Source organism: Doryrhamphus excisus, linkage group LG5 (genome assembly GCF_037039965.1).
Source record: "Doryrhamphus excisus strain RoL-2023G ecotype Guam linkage group LG5, RoL_Dexc_Guam_v1.1, whole genome shotgun sequence".
NCBI lineage: Eukaryota > Metazoa > Chordata > Actinopteri > Syngnathiformes > Syngnathidae > Doryrhamphus > Doryrhamphus excisus.
The window spans coordinates 13355347-13378603 of NC_136361.1; the positions used below are offsets into that span (position 1 = coordinate 13355347).

Here is a 23257-nt window from a genome sequence, read left to right on the forward strand (position 1 = left end):
CTTTGTAGTATTTTGATGTAGTAAGTAATATACAATGTGATAAAGTGGTATTTAAGTGTAATATTGAATATGTTTTCATGTGGTATGATGTAATGTAGTGTGTCATATAATATTTTAATGTCGTATGTAGTATCTAATGCAGTGCAGTGTTTTACTGTAGTGTGTAGTGCTATTTTAATGTAATATTTAATGTGTTTTCATGTTGTATACCATATAGTGTAGTGTTTTAATGAAGTATGCAATGTAGTATGTAATGTAGTGTAATGTTTCAATGTAGTATTTATGTAATATTTATGTGGTATTCTAATGTAGTATGTAATACAGCGTAGTGTTTTAATGTAGTATGTATGTAATGTGGTGTTTTAATATAGTATGTTTTGTAGTATTTTAATGTTGTGTGGGGTGTAGTATAATGTAGTGGTGTTTTCATGTAGTATGTAATGCAGTGTGGTGTTTTCATGTAGTATTTATGTAGTTTTCTTATGTAGTATGTAATGTAGTGTAGTGTTGTAATGTAGTATTTATGTAATTTGGTGTTTTAATGTACTGTGTAGTGTAGTATGATGCAGTGGTATTTTAATGTAATATTTATTCATGTAGTATGTAATGTAATGCAGTATTTTAATGCAGGTTTTTAACATTGTATGTAATGTAGTATTTCTGTGGTATGGAATATAGTGTAGTGTCTTAATGTAGTATTTCTGAAGTTTTTTAATGTAACATGTAATGCAGTCTAGTATTATAATGTAGTATTTAATATGGTATTTTCATGTAGTATCTCATTAGTGTAGTGTTTTAGTATAGTTTTTTAAATGTCGTATGTAAGTATAGTACATATGTCATATGCAATGTTCTGTAGTATTTTAATATTGTATTTATGTTGTATTTTCATGTAGTATGTCAAATGTTTCAGTGTTATAATGTATTATTGAATGTAGTATGTCATGTAGTGTGGTACTTTAATGTTTCATGTATAATCTCCCTTCCTGGAGGCTGCACTTCTTTTCAAGCTGATGTAACATTTCTCATCTGGGGATCGAACAACGTCGCGTTGCTGAGGAACATGATGGAGACAATGACAAGTTCATGTCCGCAGCAGACCAAAGAGGCTTTAAGAGTTGTAACACGAAGACATTCTTTAAGACTTTAATCCTCACTTTGAGAGATGCAATGTCCTCTGGCCTGCAGCCTCTGTGTCCTCTCAGCTTCAGAACGTTCCAGAAGAAGCAGTTATGCACAATGGCTGCAGCAGTACCACACAACTATGATGTTGTCTGGGAGCTGCTGGCCAAGTGTCCTCACTGTGACCTCATACTCTTATCACTTGTCTTTTACTAGCATACTAACTCGTCTGTTTGCTGTGTCTCAATTGTGTACTTACATATAGGCTGAATCTCAATTCTACTCCTGAGCCCCTCCCCCTCGTCTTACCCCTTAAAATTTAGGGCCAAGGGGAAGAAGCCATAAGAAATGGGACATTCATTCTCATTACATCATAACCCTTCACCGTTTGCTCGCTATAACATACGCATATGAGTCAATGAAATTGGTCATAATAAATGATTCATAAAGTGCACACAGATAGATAGATACGTAGATAGATAGATAGATAGATAGATTTATTTAATAATTTAATAATAAATAAAAATGAATTTATAATAATTTAATGTTTTATCAGAGCTTTTCCAAAGAACCAAAGCACTGAAAAAGTGGAGGGCATAGCAGAAGCATTGAAGACTATTATATTATATATATATATACATATATTTATTAATATTTAATATAATTAATATTTCTTAATATTGTTATTATATTTTTCTGTATATATATATATATATTTATTTATTTATTTTTTTTATAATTTATTTATTTATTTTTAACCTGATGCGGCCCAGCCTCACCCAGACCTTAGCTCCAGTGGCCTCCATGTAAATTGAGTTTGAGACCCCTGGCGTAAACAGTAATTTGTACAAATAATTGAAATAATTTAGAATAAATAATAATAATTTCTGCATTATATCAATATAGCCCACCACAGAACACATTTTCAGTCTCTCGGGTTGTGTACCCCCTTAGCACTAATCCCTGACCCCTTGATTTAAGGAGAATTGGGAACACCTTGACTCTCGTGAAAGGGGTAGAATTGGGTTTCAGCCTTAGTCTTTTATTTGCATCACTGCATTCACACCGAGAAGTACGGAAAAAATAGCAATACCATAATACCCAGATACAAATAAAAGAAGTCATTAAAAAAATAATTTTAATTTTACAGTGGCTCAGGAGTGGAAAATTTAATCTGACCAAAATATTGGGGCCGCACTACACTGTCAAAATGCACACACACACACACTTGGGAACTAAATACACAGTGTACACAGTATATTTACTGATGGAAGTATTCCATTTGAGTCACAGCCCATCTGTCATAACGTTTAGCTGGTTCTAACAGGACCCATAAATGCTAAAAGAATATTCTGGACTGAACTTTGAACCAATGTTTCCTTTTTGAATCCCGCTAGTGCATTTTATTCTGGTGGGAACACGTTATTCCCAGCACGTCCTTGTCACTTTTTAATTAAAAAGCCATGAGGAGCTTGCGACATCTCGTGTTATGTAGTTGTCTGGTTTGTGTTGTTTACACCAGCTAACCTCAATCTGGAATCTTCTGGCCAGAATTCCCAATGAACAATTTTCTACTTGGCAATGTGAGTCCTGCATTGATGTGCGAGGAGGAAGGGTCAGGGGAGCACTTCCTGTTTATCATTGTGTCATTTTTAACAAACATAGCATGATATTAGCCTGTTGGTAATGTCTTTACTGTACAGAAGTACAAATAATAACTGTGACACCTTTTTTTTCCTGTCAGGTGGGAGGGGGTCATGTGTTCCTGCTGAGTCGACACTTTTGGGCCACAATGAGGCGGACGCCGCGCTCGCCCCTCACCTTCCTGCCGTCCCTGCTGCTGGCCGTCGCGGCCTCCTTACCACGGCCGTCCCACGGCGCCCCCTCCTTCCCTCAAGACCTGGAGCCCCTCAGCGTGGTGGGCCGAGAATGTGAGTTCAGTGTTGCCGTGGTGACACCCACTGCTAAGGTCACTAGTGTGATCTCAGGAGGCGTTGGCTTTCAGACCTTAGTCAGCATGCGTCTGTTTGCTTTGCAATGTACTCACATTATCACGAATCATAACCATCGAGAGTGCTCATGCTTGTTCTTATAGAACTGCTTGACTTTGTAACGCACACAGAGCATGACATTTTCATCAGTGTAGTTAATAAAAGAATAGAAATAAATAATTGAAGTCGGCAATAAACGTTGACACACACACACTGATAAAAGTAAACACACAAGGGAAAGAAAGTGAAAGAAACACAGTTACTGCACTATCCCACTTCTCTGGGCTCTGGAAGGCAGATATATGGCAGCTGGGATTGTTGAAGGAGACAATCAGAACATCTCCTCGGCCCTAGCGTGAGGATGTGATGGTCTATGATTGACGGATGTGAGACGGCGGCCGCTGACTGTAATGGGTCAACGTGGAGGCGAAGAGTGTCCATTAGCAGAACTATCAGCGCTAATAGCGGCACACGATGTAATGAGAGCTATTTGTCAGCTGAGGGTCTAACAGGTGACGCCGTAACACGATGTCCCCCAATATGGAGTCCATAAAATCTTCCAGGAGTCACTTTGGAGTGGGAATGTTCTCATCTTTGACTCCATAGCGGGAAAACACAAAATTTGTCGAGTCTGGAACAGGAACGCCAGCAACACGAATGGTTGAAGATCAACAATCATAGACATAGTATGAGGACATCCTCAGACGTCCTTGCATGGACACAATGGTTGCAACAGGTTGATGACTTCCTGTGTGCTAGCAGAGGTTCTGGTTCTGAAGTCTGAAGTCTGAGAGTGGTTTGATCCCATCCTCCCGATCCCCCAGAGCAGGTCAGAAAGAGCAGGCATTCAAAAGGGAGGAAGAGAAGTTCTATGTGTCTCTGAGGGTCACGCCCCTGACTGACTTCAGTCAGTTCCAGATCAGCATCTTAATCAGATCAAGGACCTCATTTGGCTTTTTAATGCAGCTCAGGTCTGATGGAAGTTTCCAGAACCATGGTGGGAAAACTGTGTAGCTGACAATAGATCTACACTGAGTAGAACTTTAAATGGCAACAACCCCCTCACCTATGCTGCAAAGAAAAACAACACATGTGCTGCAAAGCATGCTGGGTAGCTTCCAGGCCACATTTTCCCTACACGTTGTCCTGTTGTAGGCTATTCACATACTTAAAATTCAATGCTTTGAAATTAGGGGGGGGTGGTGGTGTTGCTGCTGGATGCATCATAACACATGAATCATCACTTCCTCTTCCTGCTCTAAAAGACAAACAGGAGGAGCACATACATAATTGTCTTGGGGATGTGTTCTGTGTCTTGAAGCAAGACGTCTGAAAGTTCTTCCTGCTTAGAAAATGATGTTTGTTTCCATGCAGCCTCCTACTTGTATCCCAGCTTCCAAGGTCTGACGGCAGACAACGACACAGAGCGTCTGGGTCTGGACTTCCAGAGGATGCTGAGGATCAACCACATGCTCTACGTCGCTGCTCGGTCAGTCCGCTGTCCGCCAGCATGCAGCACCAGAACAAATAAAACTCTTTTATTTGCTAGTCGTCACATGTTTAGGTCTCAAATCATTAAATCTTCTCTTCCAGGGATCACGTGTTTGCCATCAATCTCGCCTCTTGTTCGGAGCGTATCATCCCACAGCAGGTAGGGGCCGCGGGTCACCACCACAAGTAAGGTCACACTGGGGTCAATGTAGGATTGTTGCAGGGTAACAACAACATTTAGCTTGTCTTCTTGGTGATGCCAGTGGCTTAAAGATGCTAATGTTTGTGACTGCGGTGCTATTGATCTGCGGTTCTGATGGACCTTCAGGCTGGAATGTTTGCGTCTCATTATTCTCTCGCGGCTGCTTTCAAGTGTTTTCCAATCCCAGATCCAATCCGCACAGCGAGTGCAGCACCGCTGCCTCCGATCCAAGCCTCATTTGTCAAACATGATTGGACTTAAATAAAAGTGGCGAGTGGGCCGCCTGCTCCTCTTTGTGTTGAGATGAGCGTCAAAGATGGATGCTGGTGGTGATAAGTCGGCCTGGCTGACGATTTTGCTCTGTTAATCCGTCTCTTTCTGCTCGGATGAAATGTTAGCGTTGTGCTCTTTGCAGCCTGACAGCAGAGTGAAAAATCGCTGTTCTCTTTTCTCGCTGCCCGCGTGTGACTGACTTGTGTCGCCGCCACGTATTCGCCATTTTTCACTTTCTGCCCTCCCCTACGCTTATTATGAGCACGTTGTCGTCTTCACGTGTTTCCACCATCAAGCATCCTCATGCTTTGCGCTCCTGCAAACAGCTGACATTTGTCTTCTTGTTTCAGAAACTGACGTGGAAGACGAAGGATGTGGAAAAGTGTACCGTGAGGGGGAAGAACAGCGTGAGTGTCACGTATGCGTTCTCACAGTATCGCCTCGTGCGTGACATCTTTTTCTCTTGACAGGACGAATGTTACAACTACATCAAAGTGTTGGTGCCCCGCAATGACGAGACGCTGTTTGCGTGTGGCACCAACGCCTTCAACCCCGCCTGTCGCAACTACAAGGTAAGATATCCTCCTGGCCACGCCCCCAGCCTGCTATGTTCTTGGGATCACCAGCAGATGGCGCATGATGTTATGTTGTATGTTGTCCCATCAGATGTCCACGCTGGAGCAGGATGGCGAGGAGCTGTTGGGTCAAGCTCGGTGTCCGTTCGAGTCCCATCAGTCCAACGTTGGACTTTTTGCAGGTGAGACTTGAGTGTAATGATGTTTCCACAAGTGTACTTTGTGTGTAATGCCCGGTCCTTCCTGCAGGGGGCGACTTCTACTCGGCTACTATGACAGACTTCCTGGCAAGCGATGCGGTGATTTACCGCAGCCTGGGCGAGAGTCGCCCCGTGCTGCGTACGGTCAAGTACGATTCAAAATGGTTACGAGGTGAGCGCACGCCCTGTTGTCGTTGCCGTGGTAACTGAAGCTGCACGTTGTGTGACTTATGACTTCTGACCGCTCTCAGAGCCTCACTTCCTGCACGCCATCGAGTACGGAAACTTTGTCTACTTCTTCTTCAGCGAGATCGCTGTGGAGTACACCTCCCTTGGCAAGGTGAGACATTCGCCAAACACAACGTAGCACTCGCATGCTCGCCACATTTTAATCGTCGCTCTTTGGCGCCCCTAGGTGGTTTTCTCCAGAGTGGCTCGTGTGTGTAAGAACGACAATGGCGGCTCGCCAAGAGTGCTGGAGCGTTACTGGACGTCCTTTCTCAAAGCCAGACTCAACTGCTCCGTGCCCGGCGACTCCTTCTTCTACTTCGACGTTCTGCAGTCGCTCACCAATGTGCTGCAGATCAATCGCAGGCCGGCCGTGCTCGGCGTCTTCACCACGCAAGCCAACAGGTCGGTTCTGGTTATATAACAGGTCGTCTCCGTTGCCATGAAGAGCCGTGCTCTACCTCACGCCTTTGTCTTGATCGTCTTTCTCCAGCATCACCGGTTCCGCCGTTTGCGCCTTCTACATGGACGACATCGAGAAGGCCTTCAGCGGAAAGTTCAAAGAGCAGAAGAACAGCGAGGCGGCGTGGACACCCGTCCCAGATGAGCAGGTCCCAAAGCCAAGGTAAGCCTCAGAAGGATTCAAAGTAAAACTAGGGATGTCCCACCAATTTTAATGTATGATATTAGCATAAAATTAGATATTGGATCTTATCACATACTACAGTATTAATTGGCCCTGTACCGTAGAAACCGCCCATGAATGATACGGGAAAAGGCCGAAATGATACTGTGTCAAAGCCCAGGGCAGTGATACTGATAAAATATAGAGTTTAACCATGTCCAATATCAGCCCCCGTAGCTGTCCACTCAGAGTGCGCTGCTCTGGTATCGTGCCCATGAAACAACCAATCAGAGAACAGCACACGAGTGCTTAGTGCCTAGTGCTTCTCCAGTCACCAAAAAACCCAAACTTGATTAATGGAACTTTAATTGTCAGACATTGATAAGATAAGACTGTTGATAAAATATTATTGTTGAAATATTTATGCAATTGTTGTGTTTACACTGTTTAGATATAATACATGTAATAAACTGAATATTTTCAAAACAAAATGGTCTTTTGATTAAATAGTACGTGATAATAAGCTCATGATTAAATAGTATGTGATAATAAGATCATCACATGGTTTGTCTGGTATCAGGCCCAGTATCATGCCCCCAAGTGTCAGTATCAGCCCAAGACCGAAGGTCATAAGTGGGCATAAGTGTTTATTTGTGAAATGCATCAAGTGACATCACAGTAAAAGAAGCATAATGTGGTAAAAGTGTGACGTGACATTAGTTTGAGGGAAGAGCAGCTACTTACATTAGTATCGGTTGTGTATCGGTATCGGTGTCATATTGTATCAATGGTATCAGTGCTGGACAATAAGAAAGCCAGTATCAAGCATCTCTAGATCAAACCAAAGCAACCTGTGACTTCCTCTCAGTTTGCTGACAATATGCGCTCCGGTTCTGCAGGCCCGGTTGTTGCGCCGGCGAGGGCTCAGCCTCCAACTACAAGTCATCCACCGCCTTCCCTGACGACACGTTGACCTTCATCAAGTCGTATCCTCTCATGGACGAGTCGGTGCCATCGGCTAATAACAGGCCGCTCTTTACTCGGACCACCAGCAGGTACAGAACCTCTCAGATTCTGTCTATTTCATGAGCTCAGCATTATCACAGCCTGACTAGTAGGAAGCTTCTAGTGCATTATGGGTAATCACTCACTTGCTGTCATCCGGCGTGGAAGCCAAGGTGCCTTTCAGTCTGATCTCCATCCACTCCGTGGGAACCTGCAGCGTGACTCGCCAGTGTAGGAAAGTTCTGCCGTTTCTTTTTTTATTCCAAGAATCGGTGGAGGCGGGATTGATCAGTGAGGGGAGGCGCTGATGTGAGATTGGATTAAAAGGTGAATGAGGGAGCGATGGTAAGCGGGAAGATGAAGTGATTGATTTTCTCACTCATTTAAACGACGATCTATCCGCCCGCTCGCTCCCTCTGTTTGCTAGTATGGGAACGATCTTGATAACAACGACAACCATCGCACTGCTGCTAGCTACGCTTAAATGTCATCTGTGTTTGATGTGCTGTTTCTTGTGCAGGTTTAAGCTGACACGGATCACCGTGGACACATCAGCTGGGCCCAACAAGAACTACACGGTGCTCTTCCTGGGCTCAGACAACGGCCACGTGTTGAAGGTCCTCACTGGGACAGCGGGAAGCAACCAGTCCTTCGCCACTCGACTCCTGGAGGACATTGACGTCTACAACCCTGACAAGTACTAACCTTACCATGCATCTTTTTTTCTTTGTTTGTTTTAACTTTACTGTTACTTTAAAGCGAACCCTTAGTGTGGGGACATCGCATTTATTTTTTATGGACCCTTGGCATTTCCCAGCCATCCATTTGGAGTATGGTGGTGATTTGATGCAGCAGCATAGTCCTCTATAGTATAGTGATAGTAAGTCTATATCAGGGGTCTCAAACTCAATTAACCTGGGGGCCACTGGAGCTGGGTCTGGGTGAGACTGGGCCGCATCAGGTTTACCAAAAAAAAAAAAAAAACGCATTTATTAAAAACAAAAAAATTAAAAAAACTTCGCTTTGGTTCCAATTTTCTACAATAAAAGCACTGATAAAACATTCCACTGTTCTCAAATATTATATCTTAAATATCTTAATTTTTATTTTTCTACACAAAATAAGATGAAAAATAAATAAACAAATCAAGAATAAAGAAAATCAATCAATCAGTAATAAATAAATAAATATAATAATAATAATAATAATAACAAAACGGCAAATAATAAAAACTTAAGAAACCACATATAGTTGGTGGGTAGACAAATTATTTTTTTCAGATTAAAATGAACAAAGCATTATTAGAGCCCTGTAGACATGACAAAACACGACTATAGTCACATTTATACTCTTTTTATTTACAACATATTGCACAACTGCAGGGTCTTGAGACACATGCTAACTCGCAAACTAGAGAGCTAGCGACCTAAACGGTAGCCTTCAAGTTATTTCCTTTAAACTTAAATAGCCAAAAATTTACCACTTCCACACGGATAGGGAGGATAACTATTAACAGTTATTTAACCTTTAACATGAACATTAATCAAAGGTAATATTTTTTTCTGGGTACATGATACCATACAGCATCCATATCAAACTTGCGCGGGCCGCACTAACATTAAGCTTTCATATCAAGGCGGGGGCCTCAAACTAGTGTCCTGCGGACCACATTTGGCCCGCGGGCCGCGTGTTTGAGACCCCTGGTCTATATCTTTATATAATGTATCCTGCCATACTTACAGTATAAACAGTTTTTACCTAGTTTCATATTTAAATAATCTCTTAGTGCAAGCACTGACATCATTGCAGTACAACATAGAATGCTGATATTTTTTTAGATGAAAAAGTATGAAATATGTATATCCTAGCATAAATATGATGTTGTCTTCATGCTTCAACTTGTTTCAGTCATATATGGTCAATTTCCTGACATCAACCAAGAATATGTTGCTCCTTGTTTACCCCTTTTTCATCATCATTTACTTTTCCGTCATCGGTGTGCGTGTGTGTGGCGCATGATCCCCCTCTCCCCGCCCCTCCATCTTCCAAGTGATGTAATTCTGTAGTTTGCATCAGAGCGTCGCCACTGGAGGCCGTTTGTTTTCTGACGGCGGCGCTTGAAAGTTTGTGCTCACGCGTGCTGTGCGTGTGATTTACTTGGGATGGTGTCTTCCAGATGCAATGTGAGGGGGGAGGACCGGCGTGTGCTGGGGCTGGAGCTGGACCGAGATCATCACGCCCTCTTTGTGGCCTTCACGGGCTGCGTGATCCGTGTTCCGCTCAGCCGCTGCTCCAACTACAACGCCTGCAAGACGTGAGTGTGGACGCCGCTGAGACAACGGTTTAGTCCTCAAGGACGCATTTATTGTCTGACGATGTCAAACTGCTCTCAGTCAGAGCTTTTCTTTTTGTCTGCACCATTATTCTATTTTTAGGGCGGAATGTTAAACTCACTCACCCCCTCCCAGCCCCTGTATACCCTCAGCACACAACCCCCCCACCCGACTCCCCACCGCCGTGTAAAGTGAGAGGAAGGATTTGTCCTCCAGCAGGGACTTGATGAAGTCCCATAGCATGCTAACGTCTGGCTGCAGATGCTCTCAGCATCGCTCACACTTTCACTCCAAAATTGGATCCAGCTGACTGACCAACAGCCAGTGTTGGAGCGGGGGCTGGATAGGGGAGAGAAATGGGGGGTAGCGTCTAGTCGTACTTAAGATCCCATGAAGGTCTGAGTGCCGCAACGTACTGTACCTCATTTAAGGATTAAGAGTCCGTGGAGGCTGTGAGGTCACCTCTCAGCTGCCCAATGCTTGGACACGCCCACAAGTCTGACCCCACCCACAAAGTGACATTTCCTCTTCCTGCATTGCATCATCTTTTCACTAAACACACACATGTGGGTGTGTATGAGTTTGACAATTGGCCATTAAAAAATCATGTGGTTTGCTCTCATGATGAGAATGATCTTCCAAACATGTTGATGTTTGTCGTGCAGACGCTGCTTGTCCTCTCGGGATCCATACTGCGTATGGCTGAAGACAGGAAGCTGCGTCGCCATGATACCAGGCTTCAAGTAAGTCACACATGGTCTCCTCTTTAGCATATCCAACATCTACTTCCTGAGACGTCATGCTGCGTTTCTCATTGAACCGCAATCTATTTGTGGTTTGGGGAACTAGAAGCTCTCCTACAAACCATGAGAAGTTGCTCAAAGATGTTTGTGTAATTTGCATGTGCAAAACAAATAAGTTGTAACTCCAAATGAACACAATTTGGAAGGGTATGAATACTTGCTATATGTGGCAACAAGCTTCCCAAGTGGGCAACATTGGTTCCTCAGGTGTGTATGAGGTGAGTTAAGAAGCAGAGTTACGCTGCCATCTACTGGAAGCTGTTGGAATGACAAGCTACGTTCAAAGACAGTCCCATTATAATGTGTTTATGAATAAGGGCAAACAGTGCCATATTTATTTGTGGTGGATGAATGTATGGGAAACACTGTCGTGTGACACAGACATCATAAATACATGTGAATATGCTTATAATATGACAACTTAAGGAGCAGACATTTCATATTCTATTTCATTTGTAACCATTATACACTGGTAAAGGGGTGTTCATCTGATAAAGACAACTTATGGAGGCGGGACTAAGGACTGTTGATTGGCAGCGGAGGCCTGGCTGTGTGGGGTTTTTTTTGCTCCTACATCAACCAGCGGACTTTTTCCTCCTCAGAGTGAAGTTCTGTAGAAATGTTCTTTTTCTTCAAGAGACTTGAAGATGATGAAAACGTGACAGACGCCTTTTTGATTCCCTGCAAGGCCGTCTTGTTTCGATTTACGAGCCGACGTGTACTATGGAAAGCTACAGAACTGAGCCAGAATAATATTCCAGGATCCAGAGAGTCGGAGGAGGACGACACAACGGGACAAATGAAGACCGAGAATGAAAAGAGAGGAGCTGAAAAGATGGAAAGCAAGGAAAAGAACATCTGCTTTTCATTTTGAACCTTCTTCTCCTCCTTCTCTGTGCTTCTTAACATCCAAAACTGCATTAATGAGCTTTTTCTTGTTTTACGTCTAAAAGTATTCTGTCCTAAAGAAGACACAGACATTGCCACGCCCTTTGACGATCTTCTTCTAGTTCTTATTGGACCACATGGAGACAAACATGTCACACCGACCACTCTTGTTTAATAATTGAGATGAAGTCACTCTTCTCCTCTTGGACATGTTCTGCACACGCGCTTCCTTTTCTTATTCTTATTCTACTTCTTCCTCTGCCTTGCCTTTCTCTTCTTCTACCTCTTTCTTATTCTACTTCTTTGTCATCTTCTTCTTAGGTGACTTTCCCAAATGTCAGTGTGTATGTCTTATTCCTGCTGCTGACAACAAACAAAGAAAAAAAGTTTTCTCCACAAAGTTTTAGCTTCCAGCGGCAAGGGAAGCAAGAGCAGGAAGACTCAGCAGGAAGAGAATAAAATATTCTGGTGTCACACCGTCATCTTTGTCGTCTCTCAGCAGTCTAACATCATCACTGTTGTAGTTTTGGAGGAGGAAGAACATTTCAGCAGCTAAAGGATGGAAGGCAAAGATGATGGTGATGGTGATTGCTTGTTGTCTTTGTGTGTCCTCAGGGGCGCCTTCGAGCAAGACGTGGAGGACGGCGGTGGTCTTGACGCGGACTCCTGTCATGGTGAGACCATGTCTTTGCCTTCTAAAGACAATACAAAATACTACAGTGTCTTTTCTTTGTTTTGCTCATTTAGGTAGCATGCACTGCAATACCTGTCACTACCAGCAGGTGGCAATGCTTTCACTGCATACAATAGTCCAAAATGACAACAACAACAAGACGCAAATAATCAATTATCATTCATTCATTCATTTTCTACCGCTTTTCCTCACAAGGGTCGCGGGGGGTGCTGGAGCCTATCCCAGCTGTCTTTGGGCGAGAGGCGGGGTACACCCTGGACTGGTCGCCAGCCAATTACAAGGCACATACAGACAAACAACCATTCACACTCACATTCATACCTATGGACAATTTGGAGTCACCAATTAACCTAGCATGTTTTTGGAATGTGGGAGGAAACCGGAGTACCCGGAGAAAACCCACACATGCAAACATGCAAACTCCACACAGAGATGGCCGAGGGTGGGATTGAACTGCTGTGAGCAACTAGCTGTGAGGTCTGCGCGCTAACCACTCGACTGCCGGGCCGCCCTAATCAATTATCAGTACGTAATAATTCAAAGTGTTTTCTCTTCTTCTTTTTCAGACATCCTGGCGACCACACGCAAGCAGAACACGCCTTTAGACTCTGCCTATGGTCAGTTGACCCCCCCCCCCATGCTGACAGGTCACATGGTCAACACTCAACCAAAAGCTTGCAGAATCTTGCATGGTTAAAACATGGCCGTCATCAACTGATGTGCCCGCTAAATGGTGTTTACGGATAGAGCGTATTATTCCATAGTCCCCTTAAGGAGGCATTGAAGGTCAAATTGTTAACTTGACGTTTTGTGCTGGACCCCCACTGCGTGACGTCTTCGCTCAGCTGTTCAGATGCTCACTTGTGTTGGTAGTACACCAGCATCTTATGGGCGCCATCTTCCCACTTCCTGTCACCCCAACAATGCCCAGCCCGCAGAGCAAAGGGCAGCATACAAACGTTCGTTCGTTCGAATCGGATAATCCCCACTTTGTTGTCGCCGTAGAAACAGTGCCAGTGAATCAAAGTGAGATGAAAGGAGGAAGCTTCGGCCAAAAAGCTGGCGTGAAGTTTTAGTTTGGCGAGCACAGATGGTGACATGACGGGATGCTTCGCTCGGAGCGAACACCGTCATCTGGCTCTTTGCCAGAGAGACGACAAATGAGCGCCGCTTTACCTCTGCGAGGCAGTTAGCACGTTGCCAACAGGAGGGCGCTAATGATGCTATCATCAGATGCTAACCTAATCAAACCAGAGACGTTCAATGTCGTTAAGTAACTAGCATCCTTAGCCATGGTTTCCTCTCCAATCAGAAAGTTGATTGACGTTTCACTAATCACTCACTCTGTTGCCTCCCCCTCTTCCTCCTCCTCTTTTTCCTCCGCTGCAACCACAGGGAAGCCCGCACCCCCAAGCGCCGCCACATTCCCAAAGGAGGCAGGTGACCCTGAAAGAGGGACAGGTCCAGATGCCCCTCCCTTCATGGGGGAGCAAGGGTCACCTGACTCGGAGCCAATCGGTGTGGAGATGGAGGGTAAGGGGGAGGGATTTGTGTCCTCCGTGACCTTGGACCTCTTAGGGGTTAGCACTGCTGGGCCCTGAACGCCTCGCTGTCATACTCTAACCAACTAACAGACGCCGTCTCACTCTAGACGACCTGTTCAGAGCTCGTTTTGGTCATGTGACCCGCAAGCATCCAATTAGCTCCTGACTGCTGCTGTGTCATTGATCTTCTCACAGAAGCAGGATGAGATTGGTCGTCGAGGGTGAAACGTGGCTAACCACGCTAACAATCAGCTTTAACTTCTCATCTCGTTTGTCATCGTCGATGGTGTACAGTTCAGTAAACCTCCAGTAGAGGGCGCTATTTAAACATACAGGGCGTACTCAAGCTAGCCGTTTCGCACCGTGATGAACGTTCGATTCCCTCTCCTGACTTCAATGGCCTGCATCAACACTGATCCGTTTACTGGTGCCATCACAGCCATGGCTTACTGTGAGTACGTCTTTAATTGGAAATTATTATCAAAAGTCATCATTTAAGGTCAGCACACCGTCATAGATTATTCATTCATTCATTTTCTACCGCTTTTTCCTCACGAGGGTCGCGGGGGGTGCTGGAGCCTATCCCAGCTGTCTTCGGGCGAGAGGCGGGGTACACCCTGGACTGGTCGCCAGCCAGTCACAAGACACATATAGACAAACAACCATTCACACTCACATTCATACCTATGGACAATTTGGAGTCGCCAATTAACCTAGCATGTTTTTGGAATGTGGGAGGAAACCGGAGTACCCAGAGAAAACCCACACATGCATGGGGAGAACATGCAAACTCCACACAGAGATGGCCGAGGGTGGAATTGAACCCTGGTCTCCTAGCTGTGAGGTTTGCGCGCTAACCACTCGACCGCCGTGCCGCCCTGTCATAGATTAGTACCTCCCTTTTTCCTCATAGACACGACTAATTCCATATGCAAACGTCTGCTGCCTTGTTGGGCGACAACAAGCTGTGAACATGACTCATTGTTCAAATATTCATTTATTTCTTCATTGAGGCTGACAAAGAAGTGGTGAAATACATCAAAGCACTCGTACAAATATTTCATAGTTCATGACAGCGACTGACAGGGCCCACGGTGTTAGGAGACACCCCCCTACCCCCTCCCCCATACAGTTGACCCCCCCTGCCTGATAGACTAACACCTGACCCCTTCCCCTTAAAGCTACAGTCCACATTGTGAAAGGAAAAGGTCGGCGTGGACTGTCACTTTAAGACTAGCATCGTGAAGAGCTTGCATGTGCTCTTCCTGGTCGGATCGCTTCTGTCGTCCCTTTAACGGACCGGACCACCCAAGCGCTTTGTCATGTTTGACGACGCTGACTCAGCAGCAGCGGAAGCGGAGGAAAGATCCTCCTGATTGGCGGTCAGCTGCAGCTAATCAGGGGAGAGTGTGACCGATCGTCACTTGGAAATATTGATGGAGCCGTCAACCAACCTGCCAGGGAACGTTGTCTCTGACGTGGAATATTGTTCATGTGTGTATCAGCCGGCAGATGTGCTGATTTTGTGAAGGTTGTGTTAGTGTAGCGTGGTGGTCTCACTCGCTCGCTGATTGCGTGAAGCCTGAGGCATGGCAGTCATGTGTTGGTGAAAGAACAATTACACGGCATGGTAAGCTTCCTCATTAAATGAAACACTTCAACAAAAACTTGTTTAACTCTTGACTCGCTGGACGTATCATAAGAGAGAAAATCAAAACATTCACTTTCATTTCTTCAAACGGGCCTGTACATGTATTTTTTACAGCAGGGGGGTTTGGGGGGCACATCTGGATCTCTTGACATCATTAACTCCCTTGACATCATTGGCATCATTAACCAGCACCTCAGTCTGGGTTGCTCCCTCCCCTTTCTCACAATCATCCCAATCATCTCCCATTCATCAATTATTGCACCAATAGTGGCCTATTGAGTCCCTTCAAGTCTTATGCAGGTCTACAATCTTGACCTCTCTGAGGTCCTTTGACCACTTTTTGGTCTTGCCCATAGTGGTGCAGAAGTTTGAATGGAAGACACCGTGTTCTTTAAAGTCCATTCTAGTCTTGTGGAAGTCTACAATCTTGTCCCCGGGGTCCTTTGACAACTCTTTGGTCTTGCTCTTATGTGGATTTATATTCCCGACACCCCCTCAGGTCCATTGGTAGCTTTTTTTGGTCTTGCCGATGGTGGTGGAGAGGTTTGAATGGAAGAGACTGTTCTTTTGAGTCCATTCCAGTCCAATGCAGGTCTGCAGTCCTGTCTCTGGGGTCCTTTGACAACTCTTTGGTCTTGCTCTTATGCGGATTTATATCCTTGACACCCCCTCAAGTCCATTGGCAGCTTTTTTTTGGTCTTGCCCATGGTGGTATTCTTGTGCAGGTCTAAACTCTTGACCTCCTTGAGGTCCTTTCTTTGGCCTTGCCTACGGTGAAGAGACTGTTCTTTTGAGTCCATTCCGGTCTTATACACGTCTCCAATCTTGTCCCTGAGGTCCTTTGACAACTCTTTGGTCTTGCCCTGTTGCAGATCTATATCCTTGACACCCCCTCAGATCCATTGGCAGCTTTTTTTTGTCTTGCCCATGGTGGTGGAGAGGTTTGAATGGAAGAGACTATTCTTTTAAGTCCATTCCAGTCCAATGCAAGTCTACAATCTTGTCCTTGAGGTCCTTTGACAACTCTTTGGTCTTGCTCTTATGCGGATTTATATCCTTGACACCCCCTCAGGTCCATTGGCAGCTTTTTTTGGTCTTGCCCATCGTGGTATTCTTGTGCAGGTCTAAACTCCTGACCTCCTTGAGGTCCTTTCTTTGGTCTTGCCTACGGTGGTGGAGAGTTTTAAATGGAAGACACTGTTCTTTTGAGTCCATTCCGGTCTTATACTGGTCTACAATCTTGTCCTTGAGGTCCTTTGACAACTCTTTCGTCTTGCTCTTATGCGGATCTATATCCTTGACACCCCCTCAGGTCCATTGGCAGCTTTTTTTGGTCTTGCTATTGGTGGTGGAGAGGTTTGAATTGAAGAGACCTTTTGAGTCCATTGTATTCTTGTGCAGGTCTAACCTCTTGACCTCCTTGAGGTCCTTTCTTTGGTCTTGCCTACGGTGGTGGAGAGTTTTAAATGGAAGAGACTGTTCTTTTGAGTCTATTCCGGTCTTATGCAGGTCTCCAATCTTGTCCCTGAGGTCCTTGGACAACTCTTTGGTCTTGCCCTGATGCAGATCTATATCCTTGACACCCCCTCAGATCCATTGGCAGCTTTTTTTGATCTTGCCCTTGGTGGTGGAGAGTTTCAAATGGAAGAGACTGTTCTTTTGAGTCCATTCCGGTCTTATAAAGGTCTGCAGTCTTGTCCCTTTGGTCCTTTGACACCTCTTGGGTCTTGCCATGAGGATGGAAAGGCCTGAATGTTGAGGTTAAGGTTTTGAGTACTTTCTTAAAGGGACATGACTGGAAGACAAACATTTCATTTCAAACCTTATGAATTGTTTTTTGTTACATTCAGTAAAAATGATGTACTAATCATAGTACCGATTTCAAATACTTATTTTCCCCACGGGATGTGCTGATGTGGACCACCCTGTCCTTCTATGGACGTGTTTGTGTGTGTGGTCCTCGTCTGTCTCTGAGATGAGGAGCTCAATGACAGTGACTGACATCTTCGCTAATGAAATCCAAACATGGTGAAGAAGAAGATGATTTCTGACTTTTTAATGTGCTCATTAGCAAGTGCAGTCACATGACTGAAGTTCTGTTCAAAGTTGCGTGGATTGAATGATTGCATGTCAATGAGACGGGAAGACGAGACGAGAAAGAAGAATCTCAGATCGGCTCAGCTCATCAAAACCAGCTCGACAAGAAAGTCAAAGTCTTCAAATGCTAATTTTACCATACGTCCTCCTTTGTCATCAGACATGCCACACAATAAAGCCTGCAAAGACTCCCGGGAGTTTAGTTGTCTGCCACGTTGCCATGGCGCCCGCTGCCTCCTCACATGCTTTACATTTCACACTTTTGTCTGTGCGGCTCTGGCAAATAGACAATCTTTGATCAGCTCCATTCCGCTCCTCATATCTTTAACAGGAACATTAAACACTCCCTTGATGGACCAAAGTATTATATTTAGGGTGTCAGGTGTCTCCTCCGTAAAAACCAGATACAGTCTAGACCAGTGGTCTCAAACACGCGGCCAAATGTGGCCCGCAGGACATGCAAGTTTGATATGGATGCTGTATGGTATCATGTACCCAGAAAAAATTATTACGTTTGATTAATGTTCATGTTAAAGGTTAAATAACTGTTAATAGTTATCCTCCCTATCCATGTGGAAGTGGTAAGTTTTTGGCTATTTAAGTTTAAAGGAAATAACTTGAAGGCTACTGTTTAGGTCGCTAGCTCCCTAGTTTGCGAGTTAGCATGTGTCTCAAGACCCTGCAGTTGCGCAATATGTTGTAAATAAAAAGAGTATAAATGTGACTATAGTCGTGTTTTGTCATGTCTACAGGGCTCTAATAATGCTTTGTTCATTTTAATCTGAAAAAAATAATTTGTCTACCCACCAACTATATGTGGTTTCTTAAGTTTTTATAATTTGCCGTTTTATTATTATTATATTTATATTTATTACTGATTGATTGATTTTTTTTTATTCTCGATTTGATTATTTATTTTTCATCTTATTTTGTGCAGAAAAATAAAAATTAAGATATTTGAGAACAGTGGAATGTTTTATCAGAGCTTTTATTGTAGAAAATCGGAACCAAAGCACTGAAAAAGTTTGTATATTTTTCCGTTTTTAATGCGTTTTTTTTTTTTGGAAAACCTGATGCGGCCCAGCCTTGCCCAGACCCTAGCTCCAGTGGCCCCCAGGTAAATTGAGTTTGAGACCCCTGGTCTAGACTTTGACGCTAGTCCTGGCTAGCGATACGGCCAAGGAGAAACCAGAGTCACAATAGGAGAAAATAGAAAAACATGTTTTTTTAAAAGTGTTAATATGAGAAATGGTGGAAACAGGACATGTGCTTCTTATTTGCCAGGGACATCACACACACACACACACACACACACACACACACTGCTGTCCTCCATCAATATTTCCAAGTGACTTTAAGTGCTGCTGTGGTCCAGCCTTGTCCACAGAGCGTCTTTGTGTGCCCCACTGCTAGACATGATTGGTGTAGTTGTCCAAAGTTCAACGTTGTGTTGTGTTGTGTGTTTTCAGGCGTGAGGCGTCCCCCCGAGGCGGACAAGTCCAATCACAGCGTCCACTACACGCTCCTCATTGCATGCGTCCTGGTGGCCTTCGTCCTAGGGGCCTTCCTGTCGGGATTCCTGGTGTCCTGCTACTGTAACCGCGCGGCACACAAGACCCGGAAGCTTCCCAAAGACCCCGAGGTGCAGATCCCGCATGCCCTGTCCCTCCGCAGTCTGGCCAAGCTCAATGGTCTCCTGGAGAGCAAGGAGGACAAGCTGGAGGTGTCGTCCCCAAAGATCTACAGTTCCTTGTTTACCAGCAGCAAGGAGCTGCTCCCGCCCAGGAGGAGTGCTCCTCACGGAATGAGTATGGGAGACTCTGTGCACCCTCTGCGCCCCCCCTCAGAGCTGTCTGGTCTTCCCACTCCTGACTCCACCCCAGAGCTTCCCATTAAGAGCATGAAAGCCTTCAAGAACCACTGGGAGAAGAACCACAACTGCAACAATGCTTGCAGACCCTCCTCAGCTGTGCTCCCCCAGCAGGTCTTTCCTTACGGGGGTCCGCTTCAGGGGGCGGGACACCCCCATTATGATGACCGCAAAGTCCACAACACATCTCAGCAGCCCTATCCCGCGTACGCCCACAAGGTCATGGAGGTCACCTCTTTAGACGAGCTCCTCAAGCACATTCACGAAGGAGGCGGAGCCAAGACCCCTCAGCTGATCAGCCCGTCGAGTCTGGCAGCCAGCGGGGTGGGGGGGCAGCTCGCCTTCACTAATCGCATCCAACCACAGATTCCGGAAACAGAATCGGCGCCGTACTACAGCTCGTCCACTTTGCCTCGAGATAGCCTGACGCGGCGCATGGACGTCCCCCCCGACATGCCCCCTCAACACCAGTCCACGCTGGAGAGGAGACACTCCTCCCAGAGGCACTCGCTCATCGCCGCCGCCGCTAAGATGCCCAGCGGGGGCGGAGGGGGGTCCGGGATTCCTCGCCACCACAGTTTTAGCCAACGCAATGGCGGCCCCCACCATCCTCCCCCGCTCCTCACTCGCATGAACTCCACAGGCAGCGCCGGTGAGGTCCACTACCCCCTCCTTCCACACGGCTACTTAGCCCGTCAGCACAGCTACAACATCGAGCAGCACGACGGCCCACAAAGGGGGGCTGTCGTTCGACGAGGCTCCTCCCTAAAACCCGACGCCCCCCCCAAACCGCTCTTTATCCCGGCCTCGTCGCCCCTCAGCCAGCCGGCCAAGTTCAACTACTAGCTCGCAGTGTTAAAAATGGAGGACAGCCGACTTAAAGATTAGCTTTGTACCATATTGGTATTGTTCTCTACGTGACTCACTACATAGACGCTGGAAGCAGTGTGCCGGTGCACATGCAACAACTACAGCGATGCTAACAGCGATGCTAACAGCGATGCTAACGTTGCACAACAGACTGGGAGAAAGTGGGAGGAGCCTGCGATGCTTGGTTCTTGTTTTTGCGTATAAACCTTAGCGATGTCGTCATGTTGCTAACCAGAATGTCTTTCTATTATGCATGTACGTGTACATATAGACTGTATGTGCGTGTGGCTGTGCATATATATGAACATATATATATGTATGTGTGTATGTAAGCTGTGGTGAAGTTAGCAAGAAAGTCACTTTTGTATTTGCCTTATTACACTCCACCAGACTCAAGACATTTTTCCACCAGCCGTTCCAGTTTGGAAGTTCCCGTTCTCTGTCCACCAATCAACACGCTGCATTGTCTAACCCCGCCTCTTTCGGTACCCTGCCACCGTGCAGCCTGAAGATAAGTTACAGACAAGGTTTTTTTTTTGGTAGCCTTCTGACAGTGGACTCGTTGGTGGGAAGATGTCTTCTTGACTTGTCTTTCTTTCCGCCATAAACAACAAGTTCGTCTTTTCTCTTTTTTTTTCACGTCTCGGTGAGCTGACGACTCGCTGAGGAAGTTTGACGGGGTTTTGTTTTTTATTTTGCCAATGTTTCAGTCAGACTGGTGCTTGACAGACGAGTGAAACTTCAACATCTTTTTCAGCGGGAACATTTTGGACCCTGAGAGGCCAACAGTCCCGTACATATTATAATATTTGTGGCTAATGGTTGTAAATAAAGAAATATTCCTGACTAGCCAAATGTCCACTCTGTGTCTACATGTGTGTCTTATTCCATAATAATAATGTACCTAATATTTTGGGTGGTACCTATTATTTTGGCTCTGGGTGTCGTGAATAATTTAGCCTTGTGTGCCTGATAATTCAGTTAAAATGCAAGGACATGGGATCACCATCATTAGAGTTAATGGAAGGGTTTATGGCTTAAAGGGAGGCTTTATGGCTAAAGTCAGATCATGTTATGATGGACTTAGATCTACAATAAATGCTAGAGGTCGAGTTTGTGATACAGCTAGGGCAGTGGCTCACAGCAAGGAGACCAGGATTCAATTCCACCCTCGGGAGTGGAGTTTGCATGTTCTCACCGTGCATGCGTGGGTTTTCTCCGGGTACTCCGGTTTCCTCCCACATTCCAAAAACATGCTAGGTTAATTGGTGACTCCAAATTGTCCATAGGTATGAATGTGAGTGTGAATGGTTGTTTGTCTATATGTGCCCTGTGATTGGCTGGCCACCAGTCCAGGGTGTACCCCGCCTCTTGCCCAAAGACAGCTGGGATAGGCTCCAGCACCCCCGCGACCCTCGTGAGGAAAAAGCGGTAGAAAATGAATGAATGAATGTTTTTGCCCCCGATTTCAAACACTATTGAGAAACTAATAACTATTGATTTAAGTTTGACTTGAGTCAAATTGTATACTGAGTAGAACTAATATTGAAAGTCCTCCTCCTGACAGGTCCTTGTATCCCACTATTGGAGTAAATGACATTGTCAGGTTGACAATGTTTGTACAAATGAGTCCTCAAGGCTTTCTTAATGAAGGGAATCAGATTGTTGTCTAATTTGTGGCACTTTGTGATCTGTAAAACCAGTGGCAGCTCTGCAAAGGATAATGCAGTGTGGTTGGCGGTGTTCCATCCATCTATTTTCTTCTAGAGGCAGTAGTCTCAGCATGGAAGCCCAAACGTCCCGGTCTCCAGCCATCCCTTCCAACTGTGAGACATAATACCTTCACCATGTCCTACTTCTAACCTGGGGCCTCCTTCCAGCTGAGCATGCCCAGAACCCCTCTCCAAGGAGGGGTCCAGGAGGTATCTGACTGAACAACACGCCCCAAGTAGCTCAACTGGTTCCTCTCCGAGTGAAGGAGCAGCGGCTCTGAGGCTGTGTTGATACCACCTACTATTTCAGTCACTATCCAAAGCTGGTGACCACAGGTGAGGGGAGGGAACATAGACGAACCTTGAAACTGACAGCTTTGCCTTCTGGCTCAGTTCTCTCTTCACCATGACAGACCTCATTATTCCAGATGCTGCACCCATCCTCCTGTCAATCCTCTTCAACCTTCCCTCACTCTTGAGATACTTGAACTCCTCCACCTCACTCACTCCAGACAACTATTCATTCATTCATTTTCTACCGCTTTTTCCTCACGAGGGTCGCGGGGGGTGCTGGAGCCTATCCCAGCTGTCTTTGGGCGAGAGGCGGGGTACACCCTGGACTGGTCGCCAGCCAATCACAGGGCACATATAGACAAACAACCATTCACACTCACATTCATACCTATGGACAAGTTGGAGTCGCCAATTAACCTAGCATGTTTTTGGAATGTGGGAGGAAACCGGAGTACCCGGAAAAACGCATGCACGGGGAGAACATGCAAACTCCACACAGAGATGGCCGAGGGTGGAATTGAACCCTGGTCTCCTAGCAGTTTGATTATGGAGCAGATTTCTCTCTTTTCATTATTTCTTATTGTCATTGTTAGTATTATTACTAGGTGGGGAATAATGTTGTCAATGCATTTCAATGGAATGAAGTCATTAGTGGTGCCATACTGTCCCCCTGTGGTCATTAATGTGTAGTACATGAAAAGGTCCACATACTGTACGTACGTATGTGTTTGCTTTGTTTATCGAGAGCGTTAAAAAATCATTACTTCATGTTCTTGTATTTCTTGTCCT

At 45.3% G+C, this 23257-nt stretch overlaps 1 protein-coding gene across 2 annotated transcripts in view; it reads left to right on the forward strand.

Annotated features, from left to right (window-relative positions):
* The window catches only part of sema6cb (semaphorin 6Cb), an 88946-nt gene extending 67635 nt beyond the window's left edge, over nucleotides 1-21311 (forward strand). The window contains exons 3-20 of one of the 2 annotated variants that reach the window (XM_058052965.2): nucleotides 2867-3053; nucleotides 4488-4602; nucleotides 4707-4764; nucleotides 5430-5486; nucleotides 5550-5651; nucleotides 5746-5836; nucleotides 5904-6026; nucleotides 6106-6194; nucleotides 6270-6487; nucleotides 6576-6707; nucleotides 7607-7762; nucleotides 8233-8409; nucleotides 9889-10026; nucleotides 10711-10788; nucleotides 12352-12410; nucleotides 12997-13047; nucleotides 13826-13963; nucleotides 19192-21311. In XM_058052965.2, the coding sequence (XP_057908948.2) occupies nucleotides 2915-3053; nucleotides 4488-4602; nucleotides 4707-4764; nucleotides 5430-5486; nucleotides 5550-5651; nucleotides 5746-5836; nucleotides 5904-6026; nucleotides 6106-6194; nucleotides 6270-6487; nucleotides 6576-6707; nucleotides 7607-7762; nucleotides 8233-8409; nucleotides 9889-10026; nucleotides 10711-10788; nucleotides 12352-12410; nucleotides 12997-13047; nucleotides 13826-13963; nucleotides 19192-20438 (3168 nt within the window). In that variant the 5' untranslated portion in view covers nucleotides 2867-2914 and the 3' untranslated portion in view covers nucleotides 20439-21311. The remainder of the gene's footprint in view (nucleotides 1-2866; nucleotides 3054-4487; nucleotides 4603-4706; nucleotides 4765-5429; nucleotides 5487-5549; nucleotides 5652-5745; nucleotides 5837-5903; nucleotides 6027-6105; nucleotides 6195-6269; nucleotides 6488-6575; nucleotides 6708-7606; nucleotides 7763-8232; nucleotides 8410-9888; nucleotides 10027-10710; nucleotides 10789-12351; nucleotides 12411-12996; nucleotides 13048-13825; nucleotides 13964-19191) is intronic. The other variant, XM_058052970.2, reaches the window with a different exon arrangement.
* Nucleotides 21312-23257: the final 1946 nt, after the last annotated feature.